At 38.6% G+C, this 22,403-nt stretch overlaps 1 protein-coding gene across 1 annotated transcript; it reads left to right on the plus strand.

Moving 5' to 3' along the window:
* Positions 1-1,191: 1,191 nt before the first annotated feature.
* kcna10a (potassium voltage-gated channel, shaker-related subfamily, member 10a) lies at positions 1,192-22,326 on the plus strand. Its single transcript, XM_088332945.1, has 2 exons — positions 1,192-1,425; positions 14,588-22,326. The coding sequence occupies exon 2, from the start codon at positions 14,723-14,725 to the stop codon at positions 16,433-16,435; it is 1,713 nt and encodes a 570-aa protein (XP_088189071.1). The 5' UTR covers positions 1,192-1,425; positions 14,588-14,722; the 3' UTR covers positions 16,436-22,326.
* The last annotated feature ends 77 nt before the right edge of the window (positions 22,327-22,403 follow it).

The raw sequence follows: 22,403 nt of genomic DNA on the forward strand, positions 1-22,403 counted from the left end.
TTCGGAGACTTTCTATGTGCCCAAAACATTTGGAACACTCTGTATTTGACAAATTATAAATTACTTTATACAATTTTTTTTCCTAAATAATCAAAAATTTTAAAATGTAGAAATATAAAATCCAATGATTTTTATTTTATTTGCAACATTTGATTTTTTTCATGTAATACAATAGTTATTGTCAGGATTTTATTTATTCCAAAGAAAAATTATTACATTTTCTCCAAAATGTTCATAAAATAGTCTCGTTTTTCCCTTGCACGCCAGAGATCAGGTGAGGACCAACAAAGGCCTGTAGAAGGCAGCAACTCCTCACTTTATCTGAATGATGGCCCAGCGGCCTGAGACGTAGCCAATAATGGAAATTACAATTGTGTTTAAAATAAAGTTTCATAAAATGTAGGTAAGAGCAGAGAGGGCATGTGCTGTAGCTCCTACAAGTGTATTTTTCTGCATGCGAGTGTTTGGGAAGATTCTGGAAAGTAATGTCCCAAATATTGTTCTTCTTTTTTTGCAAAATGTAGTCAAGTCAAATCATGTTTATTGGTATAGTCTTTATTCACAAGAAGTCCCAAAGGGCTGTACAGACTATTATTACACCATCCCTTGGTTTAAAACCTACATAAGCTGATGGGGAACCAATGCAGGTAAGCGAGACGTGAGGTAAAAAAAACGCTTGAGTTATAATTTCAGCATTAGACTGGGACAGTGTAGGGCAGATTTTTGCAATTTTTATAGTAATACTGTACTCTCAAATCTGGTCAAATGTGACACCAAATGTCAACAATACTTAGGAGTATTTTATTTATATATTTTTGAATTATTCACATGTTTTTATTTTTGTTTCTACCTTAATCTTTAATTTAATCTTTCATTTTCTTTTTTTTTATTACTAAAATTATATCTTGGGAAGCACGCATGTGCGGTACAGTTCTGAGGTCATAGGATCGAACCTTTCTGGGAGGAGTTTGCATGTTCTTAATTAGATAAGAGGACAACGGTCCTTATAATGGAATGCAGCCAAGAGAGCATGTGGCGGCTTATGACAGAGGTTATATACAGCAATCTTTTTTTTTTTTAATCTCCTTAGTCTCTCTCACTCCGTTTGGAAACCTTCAGCCGCCTCCCCTTTCTCTCCTCTTGCTTGCCCACTTTTGACCCCCCCAGCCAGTTGTTGCATTCGAGGGCAGAGACCAGAATTGGCCAAATCAAACGTCAGCATGTCCCGGTTATATCATTACCACATCTGCCCCCAGTGTGACCTCCACCTGCTGGCGGGGGGGAGCTGGGCTGGTGGCCCCTTGGCTCAGACGTTCAAGCGCCGCCCGGCTCCAGTGTGCACTCGACATGCCTTTGGTTGGGCCCGGGGAGCCAGGGGAGCCCTAGCAAAGTGGAGGAGACCCAAAGCTCTCCCTGGAAATTGAGGTAAGGAACATCAATCAATTTCACCAATTTACCCTTACTCGCAAATGGGCTATCGCGTATTTTTTATTTTTATTTTCCAATATGAAAAAAATAGACTTGAAATTATAAATATTATGGATATTATAGATATTGTGGTTGTTATAATAATAATAATTATTATTATTATTTTGTATTATTTTGGTCATATTTTTCTCATTTTAACCAAAACAACAATAAAAACAATGTTTAAAATCAGCAAGATTTTATTTTTTTCCCGCAATGAGTTTTTTAATAATATGAAATTATGCATTGATGTATTTAATTAAATATTGAACATTGTAAGATTTTGATGAGGCGTATGGCTTTGTCTTGTATTTATTGTTTGGCAGGGCAGCGTTTACAGAACCGTGTTCATGTCATCCTTATAGGCCTTACGCCACTTCCTTTTATACTGACAGGTACGGCTGCCTGCAAGTTACATTCATGTGACCGTGCTCTGTACACAAAACATTTGATACATAAATTATATACAAAGATAGGACATCCTCCTTTTTATGTTTTTTTTTTCTCCGCTATTTAGTGCGGACGAGTATCGGATTATGAAATATAAGTTAATTGTCCTTTCTCTCAGTCAACATCCATATCTGATAGGTGGTTTACTCTGTCTTCCAGACCTTGTATAATATTGTTCTTCAGAACGCTAACCAGGTACTTGGGATCGGTCTACGACTCCTGTGTGTTCTGGTTAACCTGCTAATGTTGCGTTTTTCATGTCTCACACTTGTGTCTCAGTCTTGTGTCTCCGAGTCCATGTCTGTTTCCATGTCAGAATCCTTAATGTGAGGAAATGTCTCTTCACTTCTTTTCCAAAAATGTTTTCTGTTCCTCCTGAACTATGTCCCATCAGCCAACAAAAGATCTTGGCTACTCATTTTGGTGCAGTACTATAGCTGGCCTCCAGGTCTCTCCTTTTTGTATTCCGACCATGTTTCCTTGTCGCAAGTCAGGCAAGATTTTTGTTGCTTTTCTCTAAACTGGCTGTGCACCTGTTCCGATTTTTTGGGTGTAAGCAGTGTTGTTGATGTTGGTAGTTTTCCTTTCAGCCGCCTTCCCATTAGCAGCTGGGCTGCTGACAGTCCTAACTTCTTCAGTGGTGTATTGCAATATTCCAAAAGTGAAACGTTCCTGCTTTCTTCCACACATGTTTTACTGTTTGTATTGTCCTCTCTGCTTGTCCATTGGATTGAGCATGCCCATGACTGGAAGTGAGATGTCTAAACTCCCACTGGTTAGCAAAGTCTTTGAACTCGGCACTGGGATATTGCGGTCCGTTATCAGAAATCAAAATGTCACAAATGCAATTTCTAGAAAAGAGAGACTTCAGTGCGACTATCCCACTGCTAGTGGTGATGTTTTTCAGTTTGATTATTTCTGGGAATTTGGAGAAATAATCCACACACAACAGGTAGTCAGATCCTCTATAATGAAAGAGGTCAGTGCCCACTTTTTGCCATGGTCTTTCTGGAAGTGGGTGTGAACTCAATGGTTCTCTCTGGTTACGTTTTTGGTTCTCCTGGTAGGTAGCACAACGAAACACCAGATTCTCTATTCGTGAAGTCATGTTTGCCCAATACAGAATGACTTTGGCTCGCTCCTTGCACTTCACAACGCCTAAATGAGACTCATGTATTTTCCTCAACATCTCTTGCCTTATTTGAGCCGGAACAATGAGCTTTGCCCCTTTGAACATCAGTCCAGATCTGTCTGTTATTTCTCTCTAAAAATATAATAAGGCTGAATCAATTTAGGTACTGCACTTCTCTCATTTGGCCACCCCTGTAGCGTTATGTCCTTCAGTAACTGCATTTCAGGGTCCTGCGCAGTTGCTAATTTGAATTTACGCAACTTCTCCTCTGATACTGGTAGTGTAATTACGTTCACCTCCAACTCTTTCTCTAGCCGGTCTCCCTTATCCTCATTGAGGAATGCACAGCTTAGCGCATCTGCGATGTGAAGCTCCTTCCCTGGACGGTAATCAACTTTAAGACTATACCTTTGCAGCCTCAAGAGCATCCTCTGAAGCCTCATTGGAGCTTGATGTAATGTTTTTTTTTGAACATGCTCTCCAGTGGCTTATGCTCACTCTCAACTTGAACCACTTTTCCATAAACGTACTGGTGGAACTTCTCACATCCTTACACAATAGCAAGTGACTCTTTTTCAATTTGTGCATACCGGCGCTGATCTATATGCTACCGGCTGCCCCTCCTGCTGTAGAATTGCTCGTATGCCTTCTGCGTTGGCATCTCCTGATAGAGTTACAGGTTAGTCAACATCAATGAACTTCAGAGTCGGTGCATTGGTGACCAGCTGCCTAAGTTTTTCAAAACTTTTCTTTTGTGGATCCTCCCAATGCCAAATTGTGTCTCCTTCAAGCAGCTTTCTTCAAGGAGCACTTATTTCTGCCAAGTTTGGAATAAACTTTGCAAGATACTGGATCATGCCATTGAACCGCATTAATTCTTGCTTGTTTTGTGGTGATGGTAGCTGTGTTACCGCTCTGACTTTTTCTTCATCTGGTTTTAGGCCACTGGCACTGAGCTTGTGTCCAATGTATTTTATTTCACTTGTCCTGATCTTGCACTTGTTAGCTTTAAGTTGTTCTCTTTCGCTCACTGTAGTAACAACCCAGGAATGCTCTTCCCCCTGAGATCCGATCTGCAACCTCAGTGGAAATGTTTAAATCTAAGCTTAAAACTCACTTCTACTCCATAGCATATAAATAACCTACTCTTCTCGTCGGCTGAAAAATAGTCTGTGTAATATAGTGTAATAATCTGTGAAGCCCTTTGAGACTCTTCGTGATTTAGGGCTATACAAATAAAAATGACTTGACTTGACTTGAATGCAACACAGTCGATCAAACAAATCTTTATATAATCTTCAAGGAGTTCATCCTCAATCTTTACATTATGTACTCTCTCAACTAGGCCTGATTTCACAAACCCAGTATTGATTTAAAATCTTCGTGTGTAATTTCAAACTCAATTTGGCTCTTTTTCCGTTATATTCTCATGTCAGAGCACTTTTGCCCAGTGGTGCTATTTTCTGGCCGAATAACGCAAACAGCTTGCTCTTACTGGGTCTGAGCCTGCCTCTGACATCTTGTACATTTGAAGTGTTAACGGACATTGCATTGCAGTCTGCTCTAGTGTCATGTTTTCAGTCCACATTTCTTCTTTGTTTCCCAAACCTGCAGCTATCATAACACTTATGTTTTTTATATTCCACTTTAAGTGTACCAATGAACATTTCTTCTTCCTGATCCTCTTCACTTGGCTTTAATGCATTTATCCTCTTCCGGTCATGTGGCCTCCATGAGCCAGACTGACACTGTAATTTGCATATTTTGGCAAAGTGATTCTTCTTTAGACAACTTCTGCATATCTGTCCCATAGCAGGACACCTATTGATCCCATGCTTGAAACCATATCTATTGGAATTGCACTCAATCTGTTCTGACCTTTTTTCACAATATTTTTTTTTTCTTGACAGCTCTGTGTTCATTTCCACCTCTTCTGTTCATGCTTTAACTTGGGTACTTGTTATTTCATTTGCTCTGCAAATATCAATCCCACTTCTGACACCATGTATATGTATATATATATATATATATATATATATATATATATATATATATATATATATATATATATATATATATATATATATATATATATATATATATATATAGTGGGACCTCGCTACTTCGCAGTTCCACGTTCGCGGGTTCAGAGCTTCGCGGGTCTAAAAAAATAATAATAAAATAAAATAATTTAAAAATAAAAAATAAAAAATATATATATATTTTATTTTTTTGAAGCATTTTTGAAGGGGCGTCGCTACTTCGCAGATTTTCACTTTTCGCGGGTGGTTTTGTTCCCCATTAACCGCGATAACCGAGGGATTACTGTGTGTGTATATATATATATATATATATATATATATATATATATATATATATATATATATATATATATATATATATATATATATATATATATATATATATATATATATATATATACAGTGCATCCGGAAAGTATTCACAGCGCTTCACTTTTTCCACATTTTATTATGTTACAGCCTCATTCCAAATTGTATTAATTTAATCTCTTATCTAAAAATTCTACACAAAATACTCCATTATAACAATGTGAAAAAGGTTTTTTTTTACTTTTTTTGAATTTATTAAAAATAGAAAACTGAGAAATCACATTTACATAAGTATTCACAGCCTCTGCCATGAAGCTCCAAATTGAGCTCAGGTGCATCTTTTTTCCACTGATCATCCTTGAGATCTTTCTACAGCTTAAATTCAGTTGATTGGACATGATTTGGAAAGGCACACACCTGTCTATATAAGGTCCCACAGTGCCATTTCATTTTCGTAAAATACAGAGACACCGAAACAAATGAATGGGTTTTGTTGCAGTGTATTTTTTTTGTTATTTTTTTGTACCAGGGCCGTAGTATATAGCATTTTGACCAGTCACTGAGGAACTCTACAGTGTTTTACAATACACTACACACATGAACCAACCACACACGCACTCACACACCGCTAACGTAGTCAGCCATGCACTGCACCGCACTGCTAATCGGGGGCATTAGGGGTTCATTTTCTTGCCCAAGGACGTAGACATCCAACCTAGAGGTGGAAACTGGGACCTATTTGGTTCTACCTCCTAAGCTACTGATAGTGAAACTTGGTTTCCAACGGGATTGGACGGGGCACTCCATGATAAAACAAGTGAAAAAAAACACTTAAAAGATATAGTTATAGAGCAACTTTTTACAAGCTTCTGGAAACACTGCGTCTGAGTGAGACTCCTATGCTATTTTTTTTATTTAAACTATAAGTAAGCAGTGTTTTATTACTGTACTATGTGACATTAAATCAATGCCTTATCTTCATACAGTGAGAAATATTTTACCCAAATAATTATAAAGTATATTAAAAGAAAGCACTAGGCTTACTCTTGGCCCACAGATCCCTTAACCCGCCAGGTCGGGGCACCACTTCCTGTGGTCTTTGGCAAGTACAGCCTGGCAGTGCTTGGTTTGCTCCCCCACATGAAACATACAGTAATGCTTTCCATGGTTACCAGTAGCATAAGAAGCCTCCTAATCTGATTCAGATACAGCACCTTCATCATCTGGTCACCATTGTTTTTGGGTGTACAGCGTATCCCCGCTGTGTGACAATACTGATACTAGTCCCTAAATCACTGGGGACAAATGTTTTACTGAACATTTAAGTTTTAAGATTGTAGTTGAATTTCACTTGTGGTCATTATTTATCTATTTCTATTTGCTGCGACTTAAACTATTTGATATAATGAATTTATTTACAGAAGATTACCTTAAAGGGACAGTGTGTAATATTTAGTTCCTTTATTGGTACAAAAAACTTTTGTTTGGTAGAAAAAATACGTATTTGAATTCTAGGCAAAAACACATGACCAATACCAATGTATTTTTTTTAATAAATCATAGGCTGAGAATTTTGTATTTCTTATACATCATGGACTTAGAATTTAAGTTGACGCCATGTTTGTCCGGCATCCTGCCGCCATGCTTTGTCATGTATCGCTGGCACTCGCTCATACCAGACAAAATAGTGCCCTCTTAGTGGTTAAATATTACACACTTGAGCTTTCAGTTTAAAGTTTGTAACTTTTCAAATTTCCTTAAACAAAGTGCAGGAATTTAAGATATGTACCTGTGCCTTTAATATATCACCACACATTTTTTCACCAAATTATGAAAACCACAAATGACGCAATGCGTATTTTAAAATGTGATACTCAAAATTTCAGCAAAACAACTTTTTTCCTCAGTAATTTAGGATCTAGTATTAGTATTGACACTCAAATGCTGCTGCCCATCAATGCTGAGGTCCGGATCATGTCTGCAGAGCAAGATGACGCCTTACACCGAAAAGGTGCTGTATAAAAGTCAGATCAGGAGGCTTCTTCTGCTACTGGTAACCATTGAGAGCAGTACTATCTGTTTCATGTGAAGGAACAAATCCCTAAACCCCAAAAAGGGCGTGGAGAGGGATGGGCACCGCCAAGCTGTACCTGTCTAAGACACCCCACAGAAGGTGGTGCCCTAACTACCCTGGCGGTTCAGGGAACCGTGAGCTGTGAGCCATGAGCACGTCGATGATAATATCAAGCATATACGTGTGTTTGTGGTTGTGTACTTGATAGGATTGTAGGCCACCTGGCTTTAGACTAATAGTCAGTCCAGATGGCAGACTTCTCCCTGTCTGGCATCAAAAGTGGACTTCTGGAAAATAATGGAACATTTCTGTAAATGAGTCTGATTTAATCTCCTTTGGGAGAAGGGAGGGGGTACTTTTTGGGGATGTTTGTTTTGCAGTCGGTAATTAAAATGGGTCAGCGTTAACATTTTTGGCTATTGTATTCTTGACCAGTTGTGATGAATGCGGTAAAGATGGATTTGAAAAAAAAAAGTATTACCACTTATGGGGAGATTTACTTAACAGTTTTTGCTTTTTGCCTACCGTATTTTCCAGACTAAAAGGCGCACCTAAAACCCTCAAATTTGAAAAAAGAAAATACAGTAGTCTTGAATTTTTATACAAGATATTTACAGGTTGTCATGTCCTGCACGGTGGTCATGGCGCCCAGCTGGCGCCGCCCCTTGACACCGGCTGACCTGCATTTCCTGATTACTCCTATGGGTACTTAAACATTTCCTTTTGGAACTGCCCTTGGCCAGATCGTTGTTTACCCTTGTTGAAAACCTGTTCATACCTCTTTGATACCTGTTTATTCTTGTTGTGCTTGTTGGACTTTGTTGCACTTGGGTGTAACATTCTGAGAGATTCCTGCAAGTTCTGTTTAATCCCGTTAAATGCCTAGTCTGTAGTTTTGCCTGCATCTGAGCCTGCTTTGTTTTGTTTTTGGTCCGTTTTCTTTCTCAATTAAAGTGACAGATCGTCTACGCAAACGAGTTCCAACTTCCTGCTTCCCGAACCGTTTCAAGACAGTCTCGTTCCGTTTCGTGACACAGGTAGTTTTTTAATATAAATAATTTTCTTTTTTTGTCACGAATCTTGCAATACAAAACAAAAAACATTGTTCCTAAACGTTTTGTTTTTTTTCAGTATCAAATAATTGTGCATCCCTAATAAATTGCACACATCCTCGTTCCAATTAAATGCATTCCAACTTTGATTTGTGAACACATTTTTGCCCTTGGCGCTTTCTTAATATCCTTATATGTGGAGTACATGTGTTGTATTATGTACCCATAACCCCCATTCACTCTTTCACCCGTTCTACCCCCTGCGAGGCATTCATAAGACGCAAGCTGACTAGGGGTTCTTTAGCAGGCTCCAGGCCAAGTTCTTGTGAACAGCAGCTGTCTCCAAAATGCTTCTTTGGCCTTTGCACACATGCACGAAAACGAGCATGGATGAAAAACAGCAGATAAAATGAATATCCTGATGATGAAGTAAACATTTCCAGTGAGAAACCTTCAAACAGTAGTATTAGGATAAGTGTTTTACCGAATTACTCCTGCATATGAGTTGCAATATGAAAATCTTTTTTTTTCGTGTTTTACTGGATATGTTTTTACATTTTTTTGTAAGGATAAAAATATTAATATTGTTGAATTTTGATCATGTTATAATCATACTATAGTGATGTATGGTGTTTCTGCATTTCCGATTACATAATTCAACAAGAATAATGGCCCCCGTTGCCGGGATTGGCATTGCCGGGTATTCTACTGAAGCGAGTTTGTTGGGGCCGTGCTTTGTTGAAAAAGCGTCAAGGGGCCACTATGGAGAGCCAAAGAGCAGCATGACCGCATGAAGATCCAGGACCACTTGTACACAAATTTAGATGTTTATTGATATTATTATTGGGGGTGCCTTGACACAAAATCTAGCTAGACACTCCAAAAGGCCTAAACTACTACTGTATACATTTTCATAAAATCGATTCAGCCATTTCGGAGCCTATAATCTTCATACAAACACAGACAGACATGCAGATCAGGATTTATTTAACAGTTTACATTAATTTTTTTAAATAAATATTTTAACCTGGTGTATTTTCCGGACAATAAGGAGCACTGGATTATAACACACACTTTCAAATATCAGCGCTCTATCGTCTGGAAAATAGTTATTAATTTTTTTAATTAATCATAATTACGTCGTCATGTTTGGCCGTTTTCAGTTTGATAACTGTCAGCCCAATAATTATTGTATTTAAATATTATGTTAGCAGAAAAAAATGTTTATTTTAAGAGTAAATATTGTTCACTTTTCTTGCATGCATTATCTTATTTTACTATGTTCATATTGTTTATTTACATATCTCTTGCTGTGTAACTGAAAGGGAATGCAAACAGTTAAATAAGCCAAAAAATGCACAAAAAAGTAATTTGCGTGATTGATATTGATTTATTTAAATAGAAAGTATAATTGAATTTGGACCAAGTAATGTTTCTAATTGGATTTATTCTCTACTTTTAATTGTTCATATTATCTAATATTACTATATTGTTCTCAATTCTTTATTTTACCTCTGCAAGGAAAAAAACACAATAAAAGTAAGATAAAAAAAGAAATTTGACTTTTGAGTGTTTAATGTTTTTCTTATTTTATATACAAAAGGTAAATTAATACTACAATAAATAAAATTGGGAAAATGTCAGCAAATGATGCAAGAAACTTTAAAGTGTAGTTCTTTTTCAAATGCTTTATAAAATTAAAACAGTATTTTGAGCATTCAGGAATTATTTGCAATATGTGTGCTAGCTACTTGTTGCACCCTATCCATGACAGCTAGCTGGCATCTGTCTTGATCCGACACAAGAGATCCGTGGGCTTACGGCGCAGCGCTGGCCGGTCTGCATTAATCCCAAAAATCTTGTCCAAAAATATCACCTCTACCAACTAATTCCCCTCTACAAGCATGTACAACCCACAAGGGCAGCCACCGCACATGTTACGATACATTTTTAGTACACTTAAATGCAAGCTTAAAATTAGTTTGTTTATTTTCATCAATTCCACTCAGTTAATATTAAAGTTGATACATGTTTTTCAATATCTTTAGCAATTTGGCATATGATTTTTGTTCTTTTAGATTTAATGTATTAGCAAATGCTGTGCATATTTGTTGCCACGGGTGGGCCATTGGAAGCTGTGCCCACCCAATCTCATGCTTGTACCCTTTATAACATGGTTATTACAGAAGGACATGATATTTTAGATAGATAGATAGATAGATAGATGCTTTATTCATCGCCGTAGGGAAATTCACACTTCCAGCAGTATCCTTGTGTTGAAAATAAAACATTAATAAAGTAAAAGGAATATAATACATAAATACCCAATGTAACGTGTTGATATAGAGTATTTAGATAGTGCTACATAAAATACACACTGGAATATAAATAGGGTAATATGCAATGCGGGGGCGTGGTTTAATGTGGTCTTTTACTCCCCCGGGTGGGGTTAAAGAGCCTCATGGCATGAGAAAGAAATTATCTCCTCAGTCGTGGAACAAGACTGTGACAGCATTCTGTCGCTGAAGCTGCTCTTCCGTTTTGGGAGCGGAAGAGCTGTTTAAGGGAAATTCATAAATCAAAAGCTCACTCTAAACAAACTATCTGGAATTGTTCAATCAATCAATCTATAAATCAACCAACCAAACATCCAGCCAACCAACCTACCAATCAACTAACTAACCTACCTAACAACTTACCAATTAACCATTGGTTAATAACCAACAGACCAACCAACCAATATACTAATCTACCCCCCAAAACAACCTACTAACAACCATCCTATTTACATACCAACAAAAAAAGAAACAACAAAGAAACTTACTAATCTGTTTACAAAAACCAACCAATTAAACAACCAAACAACCAAGTAACCTACTTACAAAAACCCCAAACAACCAAACTACTAACCTATCTGAAAAAAACAACCAACCAACCAACCAACCAACCAACCAACTACACAATGAACCTACTCATCTACCTTCAAAAAACAAGCAACCAGCCAACCATCCAACCTAGAAACCTACATAAAGAACAACCAACTTACTTACGAAAAACAACCAAACAACCAAACTACAAACCCACTTACAGAAACAACAGCCAAACAACCAACTACACAACCAACTAATCAACAAACCATCTAACCTACCACCAAAAACAAACAAACAAACAAACAAACAAACAAACAAACAAACAAACAAACAAAAATCCAGCCTACAGACTACAAGCAACCAACCTGTTAGCTATTTAGTACTTAGCTAGCTCACCATCAATAGAGACTGTTGCAATCTACCTACTTACTTACCTACCTACTTACCTAACTACTTACCTACCTACATACCTATATATGTACCTTTATACCAATCTACCTATCTTCCTACCAACAAAAGAAATAGCAATATTAGTCAACCATCCCTAAACCCGAGTTATAGTTCTGGTAAAGAAGTGTGAACTTTATCAAACAGCTATGAAAGAGCTGTTTTGAAGTTGAACTCAATCCGGCTGGACATCTGCTGAATTTTACACACATCTGGCGAAGTTGCTTAGCTCCCTCAAACATGCTTTGTCCATATTTCATACATGCACTCTTGCACATTTATGTTGGCTTATAAGAATAGAAAAGCACCAGTCGCTCACATCATGTGATGCCTCTGTTTTAAGCTAGCAATTCGCAAGTTCAAGGTCATGGATCTTCTATGGCGTGAAATTCTTCGGCGTTTAGTAGAGCAAAACAATACTTCAATAGTTTTAAATTGTTGTGATTGCTTGAACAGCATTAAATAAACACAGATTCAAACAGGGGGGCAGATTCGAACCTGCACAGACTAAACCTGCACATCTTTGATACGAAGTAGATTTACAAGGGAAATATTTCGATCATGACTTGTGCATCTTGGCATCTGACATTTGATCTTTGATCTAATGTTGTTGCCAAGGAAAGTTCTGCTTTGTATTGAAGGAAGGTTGGAGGTGTGATGGATGTTCTGTAATAACTTTAATCATAATTGTTTTACAGTAGACGCCCAGGGACATAAATGAACCCTTTATTGACCAAGTATCATACTGGCCCTTTAGAATTCTTTAGTTGTTTTGGCCATAAACAATTTATAGATTATGTTCAGAGTGACGAGCTTTGGCCCCTTTTATCAGAACAACCATAACTTTCAATATCTGGCAATATATACCATAACAATGTGTTAAAACAATGTGATGACAGTTTATCATGAAAAACAAAACCGGATTATAATTAACTAGAGACTAGAACTGAACATGAACACCTATATATATGAAATATGAAGTGTTATAAATGTATCCCAAAAAAAATTGAGTCTTGCTTTTTCAGTTGTCCACATATTGTCAATTAATTTTTTAGGCGTTTTATGGGCCTGTGTTGTAGATGGTGAACATGACCCATCAGTACTCCAATTCATTGCCTCTTTGACAATCAAAACTAATAAAGTCGTGTTCAAAAGATTCATTTTTTTATTGGTTACAAAAAAGGATTACAAAATGAATGGCATGACTTATTATGCCCCTTCGGTGTCATTTCTTGCCTGTGATTGGTTTGTTGCCACATATACAATAATATACCATTGTAGTAAATTGCTGCCATCTTATGGGTGTTTTGGAGAACTACCATGATAATTTGAATTTTTTTTTAAAACGGTTGCAGAGATACGGTCATTTAAATAGCACTTCTCAAACAGGGACAGCAAAATGGTATTGAGAGGGTGCCTTCTGGTAAAAACATTAAAAATGTATATACTTCTGTAACGTTGATGTATGTCCCTGCTTAAATATCACTTTATCTTAATTTGTTCAGCCGTGATTATATAACTTCCTCATGTTTCCAGTTGTGCTTTATTTCGTACCTTGAACATTATCATACAAGACTTGCTTGAAACGGTTTGAACAAAGTAGTTTTCGTTTAAACATAGTTAGCTCAGAAATAATTTTTAGCCATTTTCCTCTTTGCACCTGTGAACTGTCTGCAGCCGTTGTTTGTAACTCATGCAAGTATTCTTTAAACAAAACCTTTGAAGGAAGAGCTTATGGTCCCAGCCTTTATTTTGTAAAACAGTATACTCACTACCCGGAATCAAATATATATGAGAAGGAAGAAAAAGTTGATTTACAACAACACATATTATAATTTATTAACAAAAATCCGATTCAATACGATTTTAAATAAACATAAATGTAAAGGAAAAAAGATGTGACTTGAGCTGGTACAGTGAAGTAGATGGTAGATGCAGAGCCAGAACGAGACAGCTAAATGGAATTAAAAGTGATTCAAAAACTTCCACTTTTCAGGCCCTTTTGTACTTAGTTTGCTTCATTCTCCTTTATAATTTTTCCAATAATCGATTGGTAATGGCCATATTACTCAGCTAAAGTAACAATGGACACCATCTTTCTGTTTCTTGGTGAGTGCAAGCTTTTTTTCATGGTTATTAGGTTTTTACTGTACCTCTCTCTTTGGGATCACTGCAAGGTTTGGGACTTCTAGCGAAAATAGTGCAAAAATATACAGTATGTATGAGTTGCATTAGCTTGCAAAGTTTTTATGAACTAACAAAAAAGAGGCATAAAGGCATTGAGGGAGAGAATTAAGCTGATAGCATTACCAAAAGAAACCAATAGAAGACCAGCATTTTATAATATATCAACCAGGAGCAGACAACTAGCTCAGAGATGTATAAGGCATGTAACTTGCACAGACATACGCATGGATACTGCAAAAATTTCATTTAGTATGTTTTTGGTATAAATGTTGTATGGTGGTACAATTTCAAGGGACTGAAAAAACATCGTATTCCACATTGTAATGTGAAAACAACGTAGCCTGGGGACGCCATATTCCAGAAATCTACTGTAATACACACGTTTTATGGCTGCCCTTAGTACGTTTTATGCTGTACAAACAAACTTCTATGAATTTCTCTCCATTTATTCCTGAGTTAAATCAATCGTTTTATCTTCAGGACAAACGACTTGTTATTAAGTTTTTCTCATGCTTCGGTTTTGGAGTGATGAACTTCTTTTGTCTTTTATTCCACAGGTGAATAAGAAAAAAAAAACAAGACGACTGCCTGACTTCTTATCAGTTTCTTCCCGCTGACCAAACCACTCTTGAAAACTGTGTATGCTGATTTGAACATAGTTTCTCTCGGTCCGGCTGGCCTGAACCGGAGCCATGGACGTGGCCCTGGTGAACTTTGGGAGCCTGGACGAGCTGCCTGTGGGCCTCGAGGATGACGATGCCTACGTGGACGAGACCACGGCTCTCACTGTGGACTTACCAGCAGATCCTGACATAGCGGTTATTAACTACCGACTGCGGGCCCCGCAATTTTCCTCCCAACCTTTGTCCCGTGCCAGTCCAGTTCCCTCATGCATGTGGGAGTCCACAACATCAATTCCTCTCCCATTCATGCAATCTCTGGAGGTCCCTCAATCACCGATGCTAACAGAGGGCAGGAGTAGTTGCTCCAGTATGATCTCCACCTGGAAGCTGCTCCTAAGCAGCGAAGGCACCAAGGAAAGCGAGGCCATCTTCACGCAGCTCGCCAAAGAGTGTTGCGAGGATCTTTTTGTGGACAAAAGAGGACTGGACGACGGAGACCAGAAAGTCATCATCAACATTGCTGGTCTTCGCTTCGAGACTCAACTCAAGACCTTGGACCAGTTCCCCGATACGCTGCTGGGGGACCCTCAGAAGAGGATGGATTATTTCGATCCGATGAGGAACGAGTACTTTTTTGACCGGAACCGACCAAGTTTCGACGGGATTTTGTATTACTACCAGTCAGGTGGTAAAGTCAGGCGTCCGGCGAATGTTCCTCTGGACGTCTTTGCTGACGAAATCCTGTTTTATGAACTGGGAAATGAAGCCATGGAGCAGTTTCGTGACGAGGAAGGATTCCTTAGAGATGTAGAGGTACCGCTGCCTGGTAACGACATCTCTAGGCAGTTCTGGCTGCTCCTCGAGTATCCGGAAAGCTCCAATGCCGCTCGGTGCGTGGCACTAGTGTCTGTGCTGGTCATCGTCATATCCATAATCATCTTCTGTATGGAAACGTTGCCAGAATTCCGGGACGACGCAGACATTGTTTTGCCCACAGGAATCAAATCCATCAATTTAACCGACAGCTTCAGCAAAGTGGCACCGTCCGCCGTAATGCCCACCATTTTCTCCGATCCATTCTTCCTCATCGAGACGGCCTGCATCGCTTGGTTTTTCTTCGAGCTCTGCATTCGGTTTTTGGTCTGCCCAAGCAAAAGAGAATTCTTCCATAATCTCATGAACATTATTGACGTCATATCCATTATCCCCTATTTCGTTACGGTAGTGACAGAACTGGTCGCCAAGCGTGAAGATAGCACTGGGCAGAATATGTCTTTGGCCATTCTTCGTATTATACGCCTTGTGAGGGTTTTTCGTATTTTTAAACTGTCCCGCCACTCCAAGGGACTGCAAATCCTTGGCCAGACTCTCAAGGCCAGCATGAGAGAACTTGGTCTGCTCATCTTTTTCCTCTTTATCGGAGTTATCCTATTCTCCAGCGCGATCTACTTTGCCGAAGTCGACGAACCCAACACGCAGTTTGTCAGTATACCGGATGGCTTCTGGTGGGCGGTGGTGACTATGACGACTGTCGGTTACGGGGACATGTGTCCTATAACACTGGGCGGGAAAATGGTCGGGACTTTGTGCGCTATTGCGGGCGTACTGACCATCGCTCTTCCTGTTCCCGTCATCGTCTCCAATTTCAACTACTTTTATCATAGAGAACATGAAGCCGAGGACAAGTTGTCCTTGACGGACGCCGTGGAGCAAGCAATCATAATGGACATGGACATGAAGCAAAAGAGTAGCTCTTCGTTAAATAAGGCTAACGGCATCTGACTAAAAACTAAAACCAAGACTCTGCGTTAGAGTAGAAATACAGTGATACCTTGGTACTCGACCATAATATCTTTGGGATCAGTGTTCGAACACCGAACTGTTTGAGAATTATAACATGTTTTCTTATTTGAAGCCATGGTTATTAGTTTTATACATTTATACACATTCCAAAATATGAATAATGCGTACCTAAACAAGAATAATTATTTAAATGTGTACATAATAAATATCAAACATAATACAGATATAAGGCATCACGGCGGCGCAGCGGTTAGTGCGTACGCGGCACAGTTCTGAGGTCATGAGATCGAACCTCCTGTGTGGAGTTTGCATGTTCTACCCGTGCTTGCGTGGGTTTACTCCGGGCACTCCGGTTTTCTCCCACATTCCAAAAACATGCATGTCAGGTTAATTGTCCCTAGGTGTGAATGCGCGAGAGAGTTGTCTGTCCCTGTGTGCCCTGCGACTGGCTGGCAACCAGTTCATGGTGTCCCCTGCCCACTGCCCGAAGATAGCTGGGATGGGCTCCAGCACCCCCTGCGACCCCACTGAGGATAAGCGGTGCAGATGGATGGATGGAATACAGATATAAAACAAAATAAAGCTAAATAAAACAATTCTAAAGCATTTACTGTATGTTTGAGTAGCAGTTCCATAGCAAACACTCATACACCTTTTGCAAGATATCCTTTTTCAACTGGATCATTGTACTTATTTTCTTTCCATTATCATTAACTTTCGTGGGAACCATTATTACAAGCAAAAAATGCAATAAGACACAGTGAATCGATTTCGAACTTGTGTTTTCGGACTGACAATCTCTTTTGAAATTATGCTATCCGACTGGGGAAGCGTAACCAAGATAGCCACTTATTTCACTCGGCCATGTTTTCCGATGTGTTTCGATTTTTAATTTAAATACTGTATCAAAAACCATTTAAATATTCGAAGACAGAGTTGTTTGGGTACAGAGGCATCATCATATCAAGAATATTATCTTTTTCCAAGCTAAAAAAATCAAGCAACCAATTAGCTTGAACACACATCATACACTTTTTTTTTCTCAAAGTTAATCAACTTTTTGACTTGTCCTGATGCTTGCAAACTGTTTTTAAATCCCGAAACACAAGGAATTCGTTTACTTGTTCATTTTTCCTCATCCGGGGCATTGTCATGCAGCAGCTAATGCATGCAAACTCTGGTTTACCCACTTGAAAGCCTCATTGGTTTTGGTTGATTTCTCCAGCACACTTGCTTTTTATTTTTCTCTACAATTCATGAAATGTATGAAACAGTTGGATCTTATATAATGGTTGCATCAGTTTTATCCATCTGTATACAGTGTTAGTCCATGCTTCTATTATGCCACATACGAGAACAACTTGGTAAAAGACGGAATGCAGCAATAGAGCATAATTTTGGACTCACAAACAGCATGTATATGGAGTTATTTGTTATTTTACTGTCTAAATAATTCATTCATGTTGCTCTAATCAGTGCCCAGGGAGCAGATTTCTGATTGGTTTGTGTATTGGGGCTCTCTAATCAAAAATCCGAAATGTGCCGAGGACCCGAAAGTCGAGCTGCGATACGGAGAGGGAACATTACGATCTTATCTTCCCCAAAAAGTAGTACTACATAGTAAAATTTTTCCTTCAACCGTTGTACTACAAAAATATTTTGTAGAACAAGGCCACAATTGTTTTTATCTTTACAGCAGTTGTGAAAATGTACCTCTTTTACCATTGCATTACATTTCACTTGACTAGTAGTTAACAGGCACAGTTGTGGTTATTATACAGAGCAGTCTTGTTTCCATGTCATATCAAAACAATGAAAATGATTTCAAAGAAACAATAAACCTATGATAAAAAAAACTTTTCCCGCTCATTGTCAGAATGCGTTTTACTATCGTAGGGATGCTTCCAACATTCATAATTATGTTGTATCTATTCTTTAATATTATTGACAATACTGATACAATTATTCTTATTTCTTATTAGGTAATTTTAATATCCGAAAATCTCACACACTACATCCCTTTCAACTCCAATTTGTTGGAAAAATCCATCCCTTACTGCACTTTATTTTTGTGTGACCTGTTTTTAACCAATGGTTCGTCATACCCGAGGGAAGTGAACGCATGTGTGCCTTTTTTTACTGAGGGCCTGTTTTCGGACGTAAATTGACAGATTCAAATGAGAAGTGTGCTGTTTTGAACTGGAAGTGATCCACCGGTCACAGGGGGGGACCGCAAGATGCCTATTTTCCCTCCCAATCCTGTTTATTTACATCTGCAATACAACTAAAAGTCACGTATCCGAGGTTTCCAAGGCATCTTGTAAAAATCCACCCAATCCGCGCATGGATTTTTGTTTATAATATTCAAGTATAATCATCTTACAATTTCATGTACTAAACAAATAGTTTATCAGTTTGACGTGCTCACTGAATGGAGGTTGTTGTTTGTAAGACACTTGAGGCTTATCGATTCCCCAAGTGCTTCCGTTTGAAATCGATGACATGCTACTGTGATAGAAATAAGATGTGGGTGGAAAGGTTGCCATGTGAGAATTGAATCACCTCATTATATGAATATATTTAATAGACGCTTGTTTCAAGATGACAAAGTTAACTACAAAAATAAAATTATTGTCTCGCATCATAGGATTGCAAGAAAAAAAATTAAAATTTAAATCCTTATTCATCAAAAAGAAAATGGTGCTCCCCAGTAAAATGTGACATCTGTTTCATCACTCTGGTGATTGCGTGAACGGGATTAATGAGATTTATCCCCATCGGACCTCGCAGATTACCCAACTTCCAGATAGATAACCAAACAGTTCGGGGTTGGTCGCGTGCATTCCGAGGACCTAAAGCCGCACTTTCCCCACTAAATGTTCTTTTTTTTTTTTTTTTTTTTTTTTTTGCTGTCAGACCACAGTCAACCCGTTTTTACGGTCTCAATCCCACAGACTACTTTGGTAAACCAGATACTACCACATTTATCCGACATGAGACTGTTGTGTTTTCAATGGGAATATTGCAAAAGTCATGTATATGGGTTATTCGTTTGTCTCTATGCATGTCAAAGATTCATCAGGTATGCTCCAAAAATCCGGCCTTTGATCCCAGTTGGACTATTCTGTGTGTCACAATTTGCGGGTGGACCCAAGTGCATGGAAGCAGGAACAGGTCTGTGGGCCAGCCTGTCAGCCTGTGGGTGCCCTCTGAAGTACACCCACAGGCTGACAGAATTGAACAAAAAAAAAAAACAACCACAAAGACAATCCTCCGCTGGAACAGGGGACTGGGCAGTCGAGGGTCCTTGTCCCTTTCCATCAGAACAGGAACCAGAAACAGTTGAAAGACCTTCTTGCTGGCAGGACAGGAAACTGGTGCGGCACAGTCCTGCATTACCCAAACAGGGGATGGGTGCAGCCAAGAGACCTTTCCTGCTGGAACAGGGAAACAGGGACGAAAAGCAGCTGAAGGACCTTCATCTCACTGCAAGACAGGGATCTCTCCTTGCTGCCAGAAAAGGAACCCTCTCCTTGCCACCGAAAAAATAAACCTTTTCCTCTATGCTGGGAAAGGGACCTTGCCACCAAACATAAAATCCAGAAGTGGAAGAGGGACCTTCTCGCCACCAGGACAGAAACCAGGTGCAGCAGACAGCCCTTCTCCATCAGACTAGCTGCACATACGGCCAATGGCACTTTCTTCTTGTCACCAGGACAATGGCCCTTATCTCGAAACAGTGACATTGACCAAGGTATTTCATCCTTCCCCGCTGGAACAGGGACCAAAACCAGGCGAGGTACCTTCTGGCCGCTTGGAGAGTTTGCTAGCTGTCATTTACACATTTATTCTTTCTACTTTGTTTCTTTTTTAAATTTTATTTTTGTATTAAATGCCACTGGTCCTGTTTCCCTGCATTTAGGTTTCCACACTTTAATTTTATATTTCTGTGCCTCACCTGCCTCCCCTGACTGCACGTCACAAGTCAAAATAAATAACAACAGATCACAATGTATAAGTTTATTCTGTTTTTAGTATTGGACACTTGCAAAGAAGATTGCATTTGATGCCTGTTTGTTATTTTGATTATAATACCTCATTGTTGTCCATCATTTTAGATATTATGCACTGTTTACATCATTGTCATAATTGGCCGAAACTGTTGATCGTCTTTGATTTCCACAACCTTTTGGGAGGATATTCTTTTTGTAACCTAGGAGATTTAATCAAAATAAAGCGCTAAGGGGTGGCTTGAAGAACAGGTTGGAATTTCTTATCTGAGGGTGTGGTCCTCTCCTGTTCTCTTTGGAGTTCAAAATCCATTGATGTATTTTCTCTATAGTATGAGTGTCTACTAAACTATGAACTTCTCAGCAATAATAGTCAAAATAACCCAACCCTGGCATCCCCAAAATATTTTTTGGGGGGTTCAGTGATGAAAATCGAAACACATTCTTCATGGTAAGGAAGCAAAATATGTCCAAATACACATTAATAAATAATTTCATTTTCACGATCACACGGAAAATGATATCTCTTGTTGTGAACCAAGTGAGCAAATGGAATAAGTAAGGCAGGCTTTACGCGTCATCACGCACACAACATGGCTTTAATGCCTTCATCCTCCCTCTCAAGTATCACCAGAGGATCAAATAAAGACACTATCTCCAGCTTGCACATATCACAGTAGAAATATCTCAACTGCAATTTTTTTTACTGCAATTTTACAATATTTCTTCCAGAATTATGTATATATTCTAAGAAGATAGACTATCTCTCCAGTCTCTGTTGTGTTTTTGCAAGAGCAGCTGCTTTCCGGCTGACTGGCTGGATCAATGGCTGGCATAGAAAAGCAGCAGATGTGTGTATTATCCGTATCATCCGCCCTTGCTCATTATATAAGAGGATGGAGCAGCAGGTAATAGGCCATCTGTGTGACAAGGGGGATCATATCAAACAGTCTGTCACAGACCCTTGCCAACTCGTTCATTCATCTGTTTAGAAAGGGCTGAAAGGTAAGTCGGGGGACAGGATATCCTTGCAGAGGATCTGGAGGGCGACGTCCTCGCGGTACCTCTGTTCGAGTCCATGTGGGATTTTTTTTTATTGTGGGAATGCTGGATCACGACAACAAACAGGAGTTCCAAGGCAGGGAGCGTAAAGTGTAATTGTCATATAGTTGGTGCGTTCCAAACCCCTGGTTTTCCAGATATAAACATTAAATAAACAAAAATACTATTTTAATCTAAATCAGGCATGCTGGATGCTGCCCGTTGGATGATTTAATTCGGCCCACCCCAAATTTTTAACTATGTAAAAAATAAATCTCTAGCCCATTCCTATCAAAAGTTATGTTTTTTTCTTTAAATAAATACAAATCAAATGCTCCTTCTTGCTTATAGAGGGTGGGAAATGTATAAAAGAGCTGACGTCAAGTCTGGATTTATTTTTATTTATTTTGAAGCAGTATGACAGTTGAAAGCAAGTGTATTTTTTATTCATATTCATATTCGTTTAAGTATGTGATGTTTGTGGTAAGATAGTTTAGATGTAAAGCTGCATTTACTCATCTGTTGAAATAAAAATTTGTTAACACAATTGTTAAAGTCCAAGTGTGTAATATGTAAACACTAGATGGCAATGTTGTCTAATGTGAACGAAAACCGATGCCACCCAAAGCAGCAAGACGGCAGATAAACATAGCGGCACCTTAGTTGGGGATTACACTATGTAAAAGAAATACAAATTTCTCAACCTATGACTTTTTTTTATAAAAAGATGTATTGGTAAGATGTATTACTGCCCAGTATTTAAATCAATGTTTTGTTTTGTTTTTACGAAATGAAAGGTTTTTTGTACCACTAGGAAGACTAAATACTACACACTGTCCTTTTACCACATTCAACGCCAAACATGAAAAATGTTTTTTTTTTCCATTGTTTGTAAA

Source organism: Urocampus carinirostris, chromosome 3 (assembly GCF_059441175.1).
Source record: "Urocampus carinirostris isolate Australia breed hairy pipefish chromosome 3, RoL_Ucar_1.0, whole genome shotgun sequence".
Lineage (NCBI taxonomy): Eukaryota > Metazoa > Chordata > Actinopteri > Syngnathiformes > Syngnathidae > Urocampus > Urocampus carinirostris.